Source organism: Melanotaenia boesemani, chromosome 18 (assembly GCF_017639745.1).
Source record: "Melanotaenia boesemani isolate fMelBoe1 chromosome 18, fMelBoe1.pri, whole genome shotgun sequence".
Classification (NCBI taxonomy): domain Eukaryota; kingdom Metazoa; phylum Chordata; class Actinopteri; order Atheriniformes; family Melanotaeniidae; genus Melanotaenia; species Melanotaenia boesemani.
The window spans coordinates 27,049,954-27,068,614 of NC_055699.1; the positions used below are offsets into that span (position 1 = coordinate 27,049,954).

An 18,661-nucleotide genomic window follows, 5' to 3' on the forward strand; every position below is an offset into this window, starting at 1 on the left:
CTTTGAGGCAGAACTCAGATAAGCGAACAGGAAAACGTTCAACAGAGTTTCAAGGTCGCCGAAGACGAGCTGGGTCCTGATAGCATCTCTGCCGTCCATCCTGACTGCCTGACTGGCTTTGTTTGACCAGAGGAGGAGAATTTAGATTGATAATGAGTTTAGAGTCAGTGGCGCTGAACATCCCAGGTCAGTTGTTTGGATTCTGCAGCTTCAGCCTGAATGTTTGGGTCTGAATACACAAACAAATGTTTGGATTTCAGCTTTAGCGCATCAGAGGTTTTGGCCAGATGTCAGCGATGAAGTCATGTGACACGGGTTGGTCTGAAGAGGAGAGGGTTTATAACTCCACAGCAGGAATAAGATGTGGGAGCTAAGGGTGGGATGGACAACTTCAGAAAGACAGAAGAGCGTGATCATGAACACTGTAAAGAAAATGAATAAATAAATAAGTAAAAAACTGTATTATTCCGTTGGCCAGAAAAATCTAAAACCATATTATAGAATTACAATTAAATTTCATTATAAAAGCAGTTTATACCTTATACATGAAATCTTTTGTTTTATTTTATTTTATAAATTTTAATTTATTTATTTAAACCTTATTTGACAGGGACCAAGTTATTATGGGTTATGCATGTAGGAATTCTGGCTAATTTGTGGTCCTTGTCTCTGGTTGCGAGAATGATGTGCAGATGAGAAAAGGCTTGGTCACTGTTGATCTGTGTGTTATTTCTACAAAGTTCTGTTAGTAATAAATTCTGTTTTCTTCTTCTGGTCGGCCTTTATGCTGCTATATCTATTCATACATTCATTTCACAACATTTTAGCCTCATAATCTGAAGCTGAGGCTGGAAACATCATGTCTGCTGCTGACTGGGATTAAAAGCTTCAGCTTCTACTGGTAGTTTCAAATAAAAAAACAAACAGAAGGACCAAAAACTAGTAAAAGAAATGACTTGGAGTTTTAAGGGTTAATTAGCAGAAGGACAACTATTTTGCACACCAAAGCCTGCAATGTCTGCTACAGACTAGTGTATACTGGGAATAAAAGCTCCAGCTTCTACAGACTGGTTTATACTGGGATTAAAAGCTGCTACAGACTGGTTTATACTGGGACTAAAAGCTGCTACAGACTGGTTTATACTGGGACTAAAAGATGCTACAGACTGGTTTATACTGGGATTAAAAGCTGCCACAGACTGGTTTAAACTGGGACTAAAAGATGCTACAAACTGGTTTATACTGGGACTAAAAGATGCTACAGACTGGTTTATACTGGGATTAAAAGCTGCTACAGACTGTTTTGTACTGGGACTAAAAGATGCTACAGACTGGTTTATACTGGGATTTAAAGCTTCAGCTTCTACACACTGGTTTATTCTGGGATTAAAAGCTGCTACAGACTGGTTTATACTGGGACTAAAAGATGCTACAGACTGGTTTATACTGGGATTTAAAGCTTCAGCTTCTACACACTGGTTTATTCTGGGATTAAAAGCTTTAGCTTCTACAGACTGGTTTATACTGGGATTTAAAGCTTCAGCTTCTACAGACTGGTTTATACTGGGATTTAAAGCTTAAGCTTCTACAGACTGGTTTATATTGGGATTAAAAGCTTCAGCTTCTATAGACTGGTTTATACTGGGATTAAAAGCTACATTTAACATCAGCACCAGGAGGTGTTGTCCTCAGTTCTTGAATGAAGCTCTTATCCTGGACTCTGATCCCTCTCTGGTGCACCAGTCTTGTTCCACCTTTTGGAGCCTAATAAGGAATCTCTGCTGGAGTTCTGCTGTGCAGCTGGAAACCTGCTGTGCAGTCTCGGATCTCACAGCTTCACAGGAAGCCATGGACAGATCCGTCCTCTTCATCCATCTTTGTTCTTCCTCTCTGACATGAAGCCTTTAAAAGGAAGGAAACTTTGTGTTCTGAAGATGTCGGCCTCTCGGTTCGGTCTGGCTGATTAGGAGCTTGGTGGGCTGCAGAACATCTAGAAAGATTGGATGTGGTTGGAGGCAATGAGCCGGTGTGTCTGACACTTCCACGTCACAGCAGCTTCAGATCCAATATGTCTGCGTTGTCTTCCAGATCTGGAGGACGTTAGCGTGATGCTTTGCGTCATATGGAGAACAAACCAGACAGAAATCTGTCTCGCTGTGATGAGTCGGGCTGGTTCTGAATCTTTAAAGCCCCTGCAGGCAGAGTTTCCACCAAATGAATAGATATCCATGTTCAAAAGCCTCATGCTTGGCAGCAGGCGAGAGACGGGAGGAAGAAAGGTAGAGGTGGGGGTGAAGGGGGAGGGTTCTAGGTGGAGGGCAGACACTATTAAAACTGGGGAGAATGAATTGTTAAATTCCTCAAGAAAGAAATATAAGACATGGCCTCGTTTTTATGCAGCCTGGAATGCTCTGCAGGCGACTGATAAGGTGGGTGGGGGGGGTCGTCAGGCGGCCAAAAACACGCATGTTCACACACACACACACACATGTTCAAATACACACGCATCACTGCTGCCTCAGGTTTACAGCAGATTAACAGAAGAACATGCTGGAACATACAGAGAATGTTATCCAGAACCAGAACCAAGGCAAGACAAGTTCATCTGTGCTTTTCATGTAGAAGACAATTCAGAGTGCTTTACATAAAACATGTGCATTAAAAACAAACTTTAAAAGTAATAAAGAAATTAAATGTAACCAGTAAGAAAAAAGCTCAAAACAATAGATATAAAACCAGAAATAAAGTTCCAGTGTGGGAAATTAACAGTTGTTCTCATAAAAGGCAGCCAATTGAAAAGTTTTTTAATCCTGATTTAAAACTGCTGGTTTATACTAGGATTAAAACACAGGAGTGATCAGACAGAGCCACATCCATCACCATAACCTTGGAAATCTTCAGACCTTTAGAGATGACTAGATCTAGACAGGGTCTTCTGTTCCACATGCTGAGTTAGACCAAAGTTATCAAGAACAATACAATTCTTTGGTCCCTCTGCCCTCTAGGTTATCAGCATGAATGTTGGAATCACCAACAATAACTACACAGTCAGAGTCAACACAGATTACTGACAGCAGTTCAGCAAGGTCATCAGAAGTGTTGCACAGTGTTTAGGTGGTCAGTATATGTCAAGGAATAATACATGAGAGGGAGAAAGGCCTTCTGGAGAGCCACATATTCCAATGAGGCAAAGTTTTTTCTAAGATATCTGCTGCATTGGAGGGAGTCATTAAACCAAACAGCCACTCCTCCACCTTTCTGATGTGATCTAGGTTCACTCACAGAGCTGATGGGTCGCTTTTCTCTGTCTAACCAGCTTTCTGTTAAAAACAAGAAATTAACTTTGTGCTTTGTAATACAATCATTGATTAAAACTGTTTTTTCCAGCCAAAGATCTGACATTTAGCTAGCTTAGCTAGCTTCAGCATGCTAACATGACCTGTCCAGGTTTTGTTCTGGGCAGGTTGAGACTGGTGAGGAATGAACACAAGATGTAATAAATTCATAGAATGTATTGGGTAAATCTTGCTTTTCTGAACATTTATCAGTCTTTTTTGTTGCCTATTAAAATAGGGATAAAGGAAAATATTTGAATTTCGGGCCCTGACTTATCCTGGAGAGAGCCATGAGTACCCTCATAGCTGCAGCCTGGACCCCAGCACATATCAATCAGATGCTGGGCTGTGATCAGGCTGTGGAGACAGATGAGGACTTTGTTTCCATCATAGAGGGAGGGGAGGTGGATGCTGGGGCTGGGACGACTGGGTCAGAGCTTGCTGTGGGATTTGTGGAGCAGGATGAAGTTGGATGTTTCTGGGTGAAAAGATGGGACTGGGGCATGGAGTCAGTTTGGTCACCATAGTGACCAGCTCTTTCATCGGGGAGGTGAAGTCCAGAATGGGTGGGTAGGATGGGGAGAGGGAGGGTGACCTGGAGGGAGTATGATGAGATGAAGGGGGTGGGTCCTCACTGGAAGCTTTGGGGGTTTCTTCAGGAGGGGTCTGAGGTGGTTTTTTTCAAGGTTTCTACTAGGCTCTGTCTCATCGCATTGTTTTGGTCTTTCTTGTCTGTTGTCCTTGTTCAAGGGAACAGAGTCTGTTCAGACAACAAAACAGGTTGAAGGTGAACAGCTTCGCTCCTGACCAGTTCAGGCAGAATCCATCCGTCTTAAAAAAGTGTCTGCTGTCCCAGAAGAAGTTGAAATTGTCTATGAAATGAACTGGATGTGTGGTACATGCTGCCGACAGCCATGTATTCAGACTAAACAGCCTGCTGAGAGAGGCCACTGATGAGTATCCGGACAGCAAGACAGCTGATCGTATCCAGCAGTTCAGTAAAGTCCCATTTCAGCTCCTCGGATTGTTGTTTCACAGCATTGTTCCACCCCACATGCAGGATGAGGTTTTCCACAGTTGGGTGCGCAGCCCCAATTTGCGTAATTTAGTCTCTCACATCTGGTACCATTTCCTTGGAAAAGCACAGTACTTTAGTACACTTTCCACCCACATTTTTCCCGTCTTTCCCACTAAAGTCACCAACAGTCAGAGTCGGAGGCCCATCCATTTGCTTTTACTTTCTGAGTTGTTCTTTGGTCTGACCTTGGTGTGTAGGGAGATGTCATCTTGGCCATCAGATGTAAATCCAGATTCCTGCAGCAGTGGAGCAAACCTGTTCTGTAGTTGCATGTCTGGTAATTGAGGAGGAGACTTGTTAGTTTTCCTTTTTACAACTGGTCATGTCTGTGTCTTGCTAGAGAGAGGAGTTGAGGAGGTGCTTGGTCTGGATGGCAGAGCAGGCCATCCAGACAAGAGTTATTACCTTGTACACCATCCTCCTTTTTCTTTCCAGCCATGTTTGTGCTAACTAGCTGTGTGTCAGCAAGACCTTGTCCGCTGTTTCTTTATTAATGGTAAAGTTGTGTTGTTCCACACAATCCATTTACTTCCACATTCACTTCAAGCCATTGAATCTTTGTTTCCAGCATGTTGATCTTCTGTAGAAGTTTGTAATAGTCATCTGTAAAGAGGGGAGGCATCTTGCAGCTTGTTAGCTTTATCCTAAGTAATTGTAGATAAGGCTTCTGCTATTTGTATGTACTGCTAACATGATACTGACTAGATTGTAAGAGTCTTAAAAAAAATACCATCTAACCAAATCTACCACAAAATACAGTCCCAGTGATTAATGAGTGACCAGCAGCCGTTCCCTTAAATTTCTGGAGTAGAAAAATAAGAATATTGGCAGAAAAATGCAAGCAGAGGGGAGAGCGAAGCAGCAAAGTCTCAGCAGGGGACAGAAGCTTGAAGTGTCCAACCAGAATAATACCCAGAACCAGCCCCCAATTTTCTTTAGATGATGAAATATTGTTAAAGAAGATAAACAGAGAAAACATAAACAATATGGATGGATGAATGGACGGATAGATGGATGAATGGATGGAGCAGCTAATGTGAAAGCCAAATAATGAAACATACTAAAAAAAATCAACAAGACAAAGAAGAATAACTGTAATACAATAAGACATAAAAAAAAAATTCATGAAGTTTAAAAGTTTAAACTTCCGTCCACGTGGATCTAAACGGCTGGTGGGAATCCGTCTCTAGTTTCCGTCCATCTGTATGTCCTCTCTAAGCTCTGAGACACATGCAGTTCCTGAGGTTTGAAGGTCAGTGATGTGTTTCACAGTGACTTGACAGCCTTCTCTGGATGCTGCTGAATAACTGCTCCTGCTTGTTTTCTCCACCCTAAGGACGCGTTCTGTAAATTGGAGGTGGGGGAGTAACACACTGACACCAGTTTCACTTCCCTGAAATGGATCTGAAAACCAAATTCCCAGACGTAGCCGCAGCGGAGCGGCGCTAACCTTGAAGCTCATCCAAGAGGAAGCAGGCCGGCCGGTGTTCCCCTCATCGTGTGACAGGACCCGCTGATGGAGGGAGATCCTTGACCTGGTTTTTCTGCCACATTAGGTCGACACTGCTCCCCACTGAGGAGAGAGACAGAGTGGATAAAAGGTAGAGACAGATATTAACTGATATAAACACAGCTGTAGATCACAGCCTGATTTCCATCAGCTGATAGAGATGATTCTAGCTGACTTTTTGTTCCTGGAGCATCACTTCCCTCTACCAAAAGCCAGAACAGGAAGACCAAAGTAGAGGTGAGAAGGAATAAAAAGACAAAGACTTGAGAAGATGTGAAGAAAATGAGAGGAAATAAGAACTGGCAGAGAAAAGGAGGAGGATGGAGGGAGGGACAGAGGGAGAGCTGGGCTGTTTGCCAGGATCTATTCCACCTCTGATCTCCAGGCCTTTCTGTGCTGCCACCTTCCCTCCCCTCTGTAATGTCATCAATGAAACAGCCTTTAGGAGGGATGGAGGACTTGACTCTGGGTTCACGCTGTGACGCTTGGTGCTGCCAAGCCGAGCAGGATTCTCTTCAAATTAATTGGATGTCACTTTCAGGTACAAGAAACAAGGCTGCTGCATAGAATCAGAACATTCTGCAACACAACAGCTCATGAAATACAGTTAATAACAACAGAAAAGTCCAGTTCTGGCTCCTTCCTGAGAAGATTCTAGATTTTTTATTTCTATTTCATTTTAATGTAAGGATGAGAATAAACTTCCTGTTTAACCTCTGGACCTCATAGCCAGTCAGCTCCATCTTCAGTATAATTGTCCTCATCCTGAAAACCATAAACATATCATAGATGGGCCCTAAACCAGAACACCGGGTGTGGTCTTTGAAACTCTCCATCATCATTTTTGAGGATGAGAACAAACAACCAGAAAATACGCAAAGTTGCCACAGTGAATTTAAATGATTGATTTAAAGTATGTTCTTGGCATGTGACTGAAGTCCTGCTGCTTAGACCCAAATGGACCCACCTCTTCTCTCTGGCCCTTGTATTAAAAATCCATCATCACAAACTTAGGTGTGAAAATGAATCAGACCCTGAAAACTGACGTCAACTTTCCAAGGCATTTCCAAGGAAGTAGCGTGATGCAGTTCCAACACTGCTCTGCATTCATGCTCTGTGTACATTCATTGCAGATCACATGGACTCTTCCTGGATGCTCAGTGTAGATGCTATCATCTCCATATAGATGCTAACTGCTCCATGTAGATGCTAATGGTTGTATGTAGATGCTAACAGATCTATTCAGATGCTAATTGCTCTATGTTGAAGCTAACAGCTCCATGTAGATGCTAACTGCTCCAGATGCTATCTACTCCACGTAGATGCAATTAGATGCAGCATCAAATTTTATATATGGCAGACCATATTATCATGGCAACTTTCAACACTGTTATCACATGCTTTCCAGATATCATGCAGCCCTAATATTCCTATTCATCCTGAAATGGTTGTTTTAATTTTTGTTGTTTTATACAAGCCAGACACTTTTTTCATTTGTGCTGTGTGCCATCTTCATTAATTCCTCACAAGTAACAGAAATACTGATAATTACTTAACACATCTCCCTTAACTGAGAGTCCAGAAGTATTCTAATAGAAGTATTGGAGAGCTAAACTCATCTTATTATGGGGATGCAACTTTCTAGGCGAGGCCTAAAACAGAGGTACAGGGCTCAGTGGGTTCCCTAGTATAATCAAACATTTTACCCTGATTTAGTTGCCCTTCGCTTGCATTGTGGTATCTTTTAAATTAATTTTAAGATTTTTATATTAGTGTGTCAGTCTTTTTTTTTTTTCTTTTTTTTTATACTTACTTGTTATATATGAACAAGGGAAGGAAGAAAGAAAAATTTATATTTAGTGGTTTTTGGCATTTTTCTAATAAAAAAAGGTAAAATTATTGTCATGTTATTATGATTTATGTCTTTATTTTATTGTTTAAAATAGACAAAATGATTACATTATTGAATGCTGCAGTCCTCATGGTCTGAATCCTGGAAGTTGTGTTAAAGATGTTGGATCAGGTTGAGGTTGGGTGATCCGGATCATGCAGTTCGTAGTCCATTATGATTGCAGGGACGTTTCATAGATATGAAACTTTTAATGAAAGTAAAATTTGTAGTTCTTTTTTCTTGCGGCTGCTGTTGTTGCAGTACCTTGAGTCACCACTAGGAAATAAAACCCAACAAGTAGCAGTGTCATTCATTTTCTAACTTTTGTATCTTCTGTTCATCTTGCTCTTGTTGGGAAAATGATGGAGAGTTCAAACCTAAAAGACCTCAGAAAGAACAAATGTCTTTTCTTTGTTAAAGATTTCTACATCTTCATCGTCACTCCGCTCCTTTGTGATGAAGTCACTGATTTCTCACCTCTTTTCTCCAAAACAATAAAAACCTTCAGGCTGCCATTAGTGTCAAAGCAGCAATATGTGCTTAAACAATCATCCACATGGACCCACCCACCACACCACAAGCTGTGAACAATCAACAGGTTTAGCTGTGAGAGTATTTCACAGCTCAGATGAGGGCTATAACGTGCAGTATGTTCACTTAGTCCTTCATGATTTTCATCTTTCTCACCCCTAATCTCTCCTCCTCTCTCACTCTGTGTGTCTGCCATCGTAGCATCTGTTGATGTCCTCATAGCTGCTGTAGGCACAATCTGTCCACAACATAAACTGTATATAAAAGAGTTTAGTTAGTTAGTTAGTTTCTGAAAAGCTGAATTGAAGCTCATTAGGCGGTTCCCACCATCACCATCTTGGCAGCGTCATGCATGTCATCATTTCCAGAAAATCCAAAAATGGGCAAAGAGGCTGAGAGGGAGACTGTGAAGGTGGGGATGGATGATTGACACCCCTCAAACTCCGAACTGCCTGTAGTTAAGAGCTAATCGAGCTAACCTGGAGCTAAAGGTAGCTAACCAGCTAACAGAGGTAGGCGGCTGTTAGCCGGCTAAAAACTGCTGTTGTGCTGCACTCTCCCTTATTGCCGCGGCTATTGGATACCTGTCAATCAAAAGTACACACCCCTAATTATGCTGAATTACAAGATTAAATAACATCCTAACGCATGAGTGAGAAAAAAAATCACCCCCCTCACAGTTGTCATGAAGGTAAACTTGACCTATTAATCCTAAAATAATTTTTTTGTACCAGGCTTTAAACATGTTTTTTTCTGCTGTGAAGTTGGTCTATGGAAATTGACTCTGTTTTGAAGCCAGCCCCAAGCGGATCAGGGATGAACTGGAATTTTTTGCACTTCTGCATAAGCTTCACAATTTACCAGCGAAGGTTGTCGCTTGGTCCGCATTGTCCTCCCTGCTACATCTCTTCTACATCTTTGCTATGTCTCTGTGCATCTCTGCTACGTCTCTCAAAAGGACAATGGTGTCTCAGGAACGGCTTTGTTTAGAGAGGCAGTGAAAGATGTGTTAGTGTTAGTGTTGTGCACTACCTATGGAGGAAAATGATGATTGAAGACTTCTGAGATGAAGTGAGGATCAGGTATTGCATTATTATTAACACTGACACAGTTCTGGACCTATTAAGAAGTTGATCCAATTCATTCCAAAATAATTTGGGGTTATTATGATTTTGAGTGAAGGCTTCCTAATAATAATTTGACCTGGCATTCCTGGTTTCTGTTTTGGAGTGATTTCTAAGCTGACAGTATCTGTCCCAATCATCTGTTACTTTGGATCTCCTATATTTAGTTGCTTAATCTTCTTGTTTCTAATGGTTAGTTAAATCAGAACTAACACATGGAAGATGTTTTCCTTTAACACAAATTGTTTTGAAAGGAGCATGTTTATCAATTACTTTGGTCACTTCAGAGTGGAGAAATTTCCATACTTCAGTGACATAGGGTATCAACTGCATCGCTGCTACATCTCTGCTGCCTGTAATCTAACAAACTGATTTTATCAGGCGTCTATATATCTGATCGGTCCGAGTACAGAACCCTGTGGAACTCCATGATTCCATGCTGTGTGAGGAAGACTCCTTACATGAACAAATTGAATCTATCAGGTAAACGTGATATATTATTAGCTTCATCGAGTTCCTTTAATTCCAATCATATGTTATGATCCCCAGTTTCAGATTCAGCACAGAGATCCAGCAGGACCAGGATATTAAGAGGAATTATTAATTTTATTTTATATTGTGACCTGATAAGTAGCACAGAGAAACTGGAAGCTGAGGTTGGACTGGAAGTGTCAGCCTATTGAGGGAAAAACTTACGAAAAGAATATATAGCTGCTCATGATGCCAGTGACTCATATTTTATTTGACTGTTTTATTGATTTTGAAGTCAATAATTTTAGAGTGAAATGGGTTTTAACGTGGTTCCATCACAAGTTAGCCAGTTGTCTAAACCATCAGTTCTTCTATAAGGACAGAAAATCTTAGCGAGTGTTTGGTGGAGGTTTTCTATTGTGTCCTCTCATCACATTCATTCCCTTTTCTCATCTTTCTTCTTCCTTCACCTATCTGAAAATCAATATTTTACAGTTCTCTCAGGTTGAAGGTTTCACAGCTGTTTCATCTCTTCCCACATTCAGCCATGGGTAGAATAAAAGTAGTTGCGTTCATTGTTTTGAGTAACACAAATAAAACTAACTTTACGTGAACATTGTTGGACTGGTTGTTAGAGCTGTAAAAAGAAAATAAACTCAGATTAATGACTGCAGCCTGATGTTTGGCTTCATGAAATCATTTCACCTGTCCATCTATCTGACTATCTATCCATCTGACTATCTTTCCATTAGTCCCTGCTTTTAGTGCAGAGATTTATTAGAACATGTGCAAACATAAATGTAAATACTGGCTGTTTTGTCCAGGTGTAAAAAGCCTGAAAGTGTTTAACGTCTTAGACCAGTTTTCGCTCATTTCTGTCAGTCATTTCTGTCAGTTCAGGAATAGTTCTCCAGGATCTTTGAAGGACTTTCCAGGAATTTTTCTCCAGGATCCCTTAAGGACTTTCCAGGAATTTTTCTCCAGAATCCTTGAAGGACTTTCCAAAACTCTTCTTCCTACAGATGATCCCATAGGTCCGGATTCTGGGGAGGATCCCTCCCTCCACTGCAGTTTTTTCTCCCTGTTGTGTTCAAGGTTTCAGGACAGCATGAACTATACGAACATATATTCTGGTTTAATTAGAACCAGTTAATATTTCTATTAAAAGCCTGTGCAGCTTGTTTATTCCAATCCTGGTTTTCAGTCTGTTAATATGGGCATAAAATCGCTCTTTAGCTGGTAAACACATGAACTCTGCTCCTGTTCTTAGTTTTTACAGAAAAAACACATAAAGTTCAGATGTTTGCACAGACGGGTCATATGTAAGGCACATTTTGTTTAAATCTTAAACACGTGTATCACGTGTTCATCACATGAAAATGTTTGCACATGTGTAGCACTCGTCATTCACGTATGTTGCACACTGTTTTCCTGTGAGGGATAAATCAGGATATTGGCGTAGGAATTGTCCTCTAATGAGACGTTTAGGGACTGATCTGAACAGGTGAGTTTACCTGCAGGATTATCTGCATGGTTTTAACTGAGGAGATTAAAAAGCTGAAATATTAAGCAGGTAAACAAAAGCAGGAAGTCGGCATCCGCAGGTTCTGTTCGGTTAAATTAAGGAAGCCCTTGTGTTTTTCAGGACTTTGCCGATTCAATATTCCACCTGGTGAGAGAGAAGTACCGGTTGCTGGTGGGTGGCTGCAGTCCTGCACATGTGCGACACAAATCCCTGGCAGGCATCGTAATGACCCGAGGTATGGCAAATTTCATTGACTTTGATATAGAACTTTGAATTATTGAAGTGGTGCAATATGGAAAGAGTGAATGTCGGGGTGGGTTGGGCAAAGAGAGACAGAGAGTACAAGAAAAGGATGGGGAAGGAAAGGTAGATGGAAGGAGAAATGATGAAGTAAGTGTGGGAAGACAGAGTTTCCATTCCATGCTGTAGCTTCCGTTTGTGGAGGAGAGTGTACCTTCCTGCTGAATTATTGACTATTCAGAGTCTCGGAGGAGAATGAGACATGGTGGAGAGTGTCAGTCATCCCTCTGTATGCTGGACTCAGCGCTCAGCCGGCTTTGACAGGAGTTCCTGATGCCACCCCGGGAATCTTAACTAGATCAGCTTAATCCAAAACCTGACTGAGTGACACACTGAGGAGGAGGACAAGGAGGAGGAGGAAGAGTCACTTACTGGTCTCCTGCAACATGCTTCATATTTACCTTCCTGTAAATGTGTTTTCTATCAGGTTTGCATATTAAACTGTAAATGTGCAGCTCCAAACATGTGATGATGTTCTGCAGAGATTCCACTGCTCCCATAACATCCATGACATCTGCAGGAAGCTGCACCATGACACAGATATGGCGTTACACACTGATCAGGTAGCAAAGCGGCATTCACACGTGTTCTCTGGAAACACGGCTGTTACATGCTGAACATTTACTACAAGCAGAAAAAAACACATTCATTTCCATATTCGCTGCCCTTTGTGTAGACAGTCGACGGTAAAATTTCCCCCACTTTTCCCAACCAGGTCCAGCCAATCACAGCTTGGATAGGCTCATCCTGATTGGCTGCTTTGTCTCCATTCAAATCACTGTCTGCAGCATCCTGAAAAGCAGCATCTGCATCAACTGGAACTACATCTCAAACTGGATGATCAGGACATTTTATGTCCTGAATTATTTTTTGTTATTTTCCTGAATTATTACATGAAACACATTTTAGTTCTATTTAAATTTAGTTTCATTTTTATTTTCCTGTGTTTTTCTTTCATTGGACACAATAAATCAGTTCATTTATTGATCAGTCCAGTTCAGTCTAGTTTATTATAGCCAGTCCTAGTCCAGTTATAGTCCAATTAAAACAAATCCATCATATGAACCATATGAGTCCAATTTAGAAGAACTGTGTTCATACAATAATTACATAACTCAGGAAGAACAAGAACCAGAACCAGGGAGAAAAAACCTCCATCAGAGCCATGACCAGGAAAGTAAACCTTCATCAGAACCAGAACCAGGAAGAAAAAAATCACCATCAGAACCAGAACCAGTGAAAAAAATCCCATCAAGTCAAGGCAAGTTTATCTGCAGCATGATCCAACAACAGGGTGATTCAATGTGCTTTACAGAACACAAGAAGCATCATTTAACAATAAAAAACAAAAGAAAAAGGAAAAACAAGAAACACTGGATAAAAACAGCATTAAAACATGACCAAGTTTATAAATTCCACCTTAAAAGAACCAGATTAGATTTTGACTTCTAAATTAAAAACTGCAGTGAAATGCAGCAGAGAACAGGTGGGTCTTTCAGCTGGATTTAAACAAACTGAGTGTTTCAGCTGATTTGAGGCTTTCTGGGAGTTTGTTCCAGACATGTGGCCCATAAAAGCTGAATGCAGCTTCTCCATGTCTGGTTCTGACTCTGGGGACTGATAAGAAACTGGATCCAGATGACCTGAGTGTTCTGGTAGGTTCATACTGGGTCAAGAGGTCTCTGAGCAGAACTTTAAAGTCTGTCCATCGACGAACAGGAAGCCAGTGTGAAGACCTCAGAGCTGGACTGATGTGGTCCACTTTCTTGGTCTTAGTGAAAGTGTTGCTTTTGTCAACGATCACAATGACGAATTTATTTAGTTAAAAACCTTTTTTCATGACGATAATGGGATGGTGACGAGCTAAAAATGGCTCTCTGATGATGAAAACATGGCGAGACGTTTGTGAGATTTCATTGACGAGACGAGAGGAGATGAAAATGTTCAAGGCCTGATTGCCCGACATTAAAAATGTACATTTCTGCCTATTGTGAACGCAATCTCTGTCAGTCAGCAATGCTGCTGCACCTTGGCCACGCTCACCACCTGCCATGTATGAGCAGTTTATTCATGCATAGATGAGTCATGGCCACAGGGTGGTCGAAGAGGTTTGGTAGAAGCGATGAAACGATATATGGACATATTTTGACTGTAATCCATCATAATTTCACTGGCAGACCAGGTCAAGTTGAGCATGTGTTCCTCATCCATTGTTTATATTTTGGACATGTGTATGTTCAGGGTGGAGTATTACACTTCAGAAAATTCTCAGAAATAAAGCCACAGTTACCAAAGTAAAGATGTTGTTGCTCTTTGCTTTTTAGGAGTAACTGATTACAGTATTTGCTGTTGGCTGGGAAACCTTTTATGTTTAAAACCATTCCTTTAAATTTTGTAATTATTGATGAAAATAACCAAACAACAAGCTCACAATGTGTTGCTATATGTTGAACATATAGATCTAATATTTTCTTGTGTGACATTTTTGTATGATGAAGTAGGGCATCAGTTCATGAAAAAAGTTGAAATATAGAAATAAAAGGTTTCTGCCCAACAGCAGTTAAGTATAGCACGGCAGGATTGTATCCCTGTTGATGGAAAAGTCTCGGGTAAAGCTGTCAGTCTGGTAAAGGATCTGGTTATTATGCAAAAGTGTTAAGGTTAATTTGTTTTATGAATTGCAATTCTTGGTATAACCTGTCAACCTTGATTCCACTTTTTAATACGTATTATTGACCTAAATTAATTTGTTAAAAGACTAATACTTTTTTTTTATTTGACTAAAACTAGACTAAAACCTTTTCGAGTTTTTGTCGACTAAAACTGGACTAAACTTAGAAATGACTAAAATGTGACTAAAACTAATAAGCACTTTCGTCATGACGACTAAAACTAAGACTAAAACTGAGATGTTGCCAAAAACAACACTGCTTAGTGACGTCTCGAGCAGCTGAGTTCTGAATAAGTTGCAGGTGTATAATTAATTTTTTAGGTAGAACCTTTAACACTAGAAGTCCCAGAGAGGGGTCAATGGACCTTTCTACCTTTACAACCCAGAGATGGGTCGATTGACCAGTAGGATTTTAGCTAAAATCCTGTCTTAAGCTGCGAACAGCTTCTTTTGTTTGTAGACGAGTCAATTACTGGCACACCCCAGGAGGGCGCATACTTAGGGGAGACACTGTAGACTCTTGAAACCGGACTGTCAACTTTTGCCCAAAGCTTGGCTTGAGACACTGCTTGGTCCCCTGAGTATGAGATTGGAGTAGACCTCAAACAGATTCAGAAAGGTTTTCCTGCATTCTAGTATATTTCAAATAATTAAAAATATATTTGATATGATATATGATATATACCTCCTCGACACATTTGTGTGCTTTTAGAAGAAAAAAAAAAGATAATCATTGTGGGCCTTCAATAAAAAAGCAAACAATTTAGAATGATATGACAAAATGATGAATTCATATTTTTTTTAAAAATCACTTTAAAAGGTCCAGCTCTCCTCTTTTCATACAAATGAAAAAATACAAATTTTTCAGAATTTTTGACCAATTTTTCAAACTTTCTAACCCAATGTTCATGTACCTTATGTCCAAAAAGCCCAAGCAATGAACAATTTTGAATATTTAAAATGAACATTTTTTGATTGTGGTGGTACAGGCAGGGTCTGTGAGTAAAATGTCCAGAAGCATTAGTGTCTAAGTCAAGAGGGCATAAATGTCAACATGACAAAGATATAAAAGAACAACTGTGAATTTTTTCCAATGCTTTTTATTTTTGTCATAAAAAAAACAACAAAACAGTTAAAATAATGCAAGTAATGAAACAATTTCACAAATATTTACACAAGGCTACAGTGGCATGCCCTTGTGTGAATGGCTTTTCTGCTCTTTCAGCAGTCCGTCTGTGCTAAGTCCAAACATGCTTGGCACTTCCATGGTATCTCCATCCTGCATTTGCCACATGTGTATTTGTAGCAGTCAACACATCTTACAGTTGCGCAATTGTTCTTGCATCGATGGTTGACCTGACATTTTGCCCTTTTCCCAGGGCTAGGTGTGGGAGGTTGCTGCTGAAGCAGTTGCTCCTTATGTGCCTTCTTCTGACTCACATGAGAGTTGGCCAACTCTTTCGCGAGCTCAACCAGGAAGTCCACTCTTCTCTCCTGCACTCCGGTGCATTCCTTATGAAGAACATGAGCGTTCAGTGCCGCCATGTCGATCATGTTGTAGAACACGGCGACTGGCCATCTCCGTGTTCCTGCACGCACGCTGTACTCCCGCACCATCTGGTCCATCACATCCACACCACACTTTGTGGTGTTGTATTGTGTGACAGTGTTTGGCTTCCTTTTGGTGGTATTCTCAGTCTCAACCACATTGTGCATGCTGCTGAGAAGATAGACAGTCTTTTTCCGTTTCGGCGCATATACTGTGAGTGTTGCACCAGTGGTGGAAAACACTCGAGTGGTGAATTTAGTGTGGTCCTTCTGTCTAGTTGACTGAGGAATTTCCCGGCGAATCTTGTTGACTGTGCCAAGGATGGTGGTTTTCCGGCTAAGCAGTCGTTGCGCAAGGGACAGCGATGTAAAAAAATTGTCTGTTGTTACAGTTCTGCCCTTATCCATGAACGGCTCCATCAGCCTCATCACTACACTCTCAGAGAGTCTCTCTCCACTGGGACGACTGGGGTCCTTGCCAAGATATGGCAGGATATTGCAAATGTACTTTGATTTCAAGTCACAAGCCAGCCAAAACTTAATGCCAAATTTGTCCGGTTTTATGCCAAATTTGTCCGGTTTTGTTGCAATGTACTGCAGAAAACTGCAGCGAGTCTTTGTCGGGAAAAGCTGTTCATCAATAGTGATGTGTCGACCAGGGTTATAAGATCTGATGCAGTTATTGACAAAAGATTCCCACAGATTAGAAATTGCAGCAAACTTATTTGTCTCCACTCGCTCACTGCGTGTGAACATGTTATCAAAGCGTAGGTGTTGCATGATGTTTTGGAAGCGGTTTCGGGCCATAGTAGCAATGATTCGTGGGTTTCCCAGCTCTGCTGACCAATTGTCACGTAGTGATGGAACTTTCTTCACCCCCCGCAAGATAATAATTGCAATAAATGCCATTAGTTCTGGGAGGTTCATGAACCATTCTGCCTGCTCCTTTTGCCGTGCATGCTGAATGGTCCATTCTTGAATGCTACGAAGCATTTCAAGTGTTATAAAACAGAAGAAGCTTTGAAGACGAGTCCGGATACTTCTTCTGGCCTTAGCAGTTGGCTCTCCATCTGTGCCGTATGGTTCTATTGGGGTGAAATTGAGACATGTCCCCAGCTGTTCTTCATGCCACACTGTGCCATCTTTAGCCATCTCTGTCCTCTCACTTCCCAACCGAGCCCTCTTTTCTGGCAGTGGAGCAGTCTCATCATCTGCAAGGTAAACAATTTCACAATTTCAGAGGACGAAAATAGGATGTTTTGGAAATAAGATTAAAAAAATCCTTTATTTGTACAAAAATGGAGAAATTCCAGTGTTGCAACTCACAGTACAGGACAAAGCAGAAAGAAAGAAATTTGTCATACCAAAAAGTTCAATAATAGTTTCAAATCTTACCTGAAGACTGCTCAGAGTCAGAGTCCGAATCCAGCTGAATTTGTATCTCTTCTCCATCTGAGTCACAAGGGTTTGTATCGTTGAGGATCAGGTCCAATGCCTGCTGAGTTGTAAGCCGCCTCTGCATTTTGCTTCCTTCTATTTGTTGGAGGTGAAGCTAGCTACTATTTATCCCCCTCAGCCCACCATCCCCCACTGCCACAGAATTTACCAGACGTTTCAAGGTAACAAGGAGGGGCTGGATGCAATGGGTGCATTCCTCAGGTAATGGCTGCATTTACAAATGAAGAGATGCTAATTTTTGCCAGCAGAGTCGTCAGTTTGGACTAAAGGTCTTTCGACCCTTCTCTGGGACTTTAGGGAGATATCAAAATTCCTGGGACTTCTAGTGTTAAAAACACTGTTACAATAATTAAGCCGACTAAAGATAAAAGCATGGACTAGTCTTTCCAGGTCTTCCTGAGACATCGGATTTTTTACCCTTGATATATTCTTAAGGTGGTAGTAGGCTGACTTTGTAATTCCCTTCATGTGTTTTTCAAAGTTAAGGTCTGAGTCCATCACTACACCCAGATTTCTGGCCTAGTTGGTGGTTTTTAGGTGTACAGACTGAAGCTCTGTGATGACCTTTAATCATTTCTCTTTGACTCCAAAGACAATCACCAAAAGTTCAGACATATCCAGTCATTAATCTCCTCAATGCATTTATCAAGAGCCTGTACAGGGCCTCGGTCTCCTGGTGACATTGAAGTATATATCTGTGTGTCATCTGCGTATGTTATGCCCCTGAAAGGAGAATAATGTAAAACAAACACGAGACACTGTGTTACTGCTGCCACGTCCACTGCTGTAATGTAGGTTTTTTTTTTACAACAAAGTTCTCACCAATACATTACATTTTAAAATGAAAAGATAACAAAATTACCTTAGGTATGACTTCATATTAGTTACCAAAATCTCTATACAAACACAAATCTGAATAAGTACTGTACTCTAAATATGGGTAACTACATTACTACGGTCATATTCAGAAGTTAGCATGTACATTCACAAACAGAAATGAAAATATTATGCTATTTAACAGTCACAATAAAACAAACTGATACATTCCGTCTTTCAAACCATTTGCATTACTATTTTACAAACACAGAAATATTTAACCCTTCACAGTAATTTATAATAAGGCCTATCTTCTCTGATGCTAAACATTGCACACACTCGATACAACCATCTCTGCTGCAACGGTACTTCTGCCACGTGATGCGACTAGCAAGAAAACTGT

General features: G+C 40.8%; 1 protein-coding gene across 1 annotated transcript in view; it reads left to right on the top strand.

Moving 5' to 3' along the window:
• The window catches only part of adarb2 (adenosine deaminase RNA specific B2 (inactive)), a 248,811-nt gene that overhangs the window by 184,473 nt on the left and 45,677 nt on the right, over positions 1–18,661 (top strand). Inside the window, exon 4 of the mRNA XM_041968539.1 lies at positions 11,586–11,700. Within this exon, the coding sequence (XP_041824473.1) occupies positions 11,586–11,700 (115 nt within the window). The remainder of the gene's footprint in view (positions 1–11,585; positions 11,701–18,661) is intronic.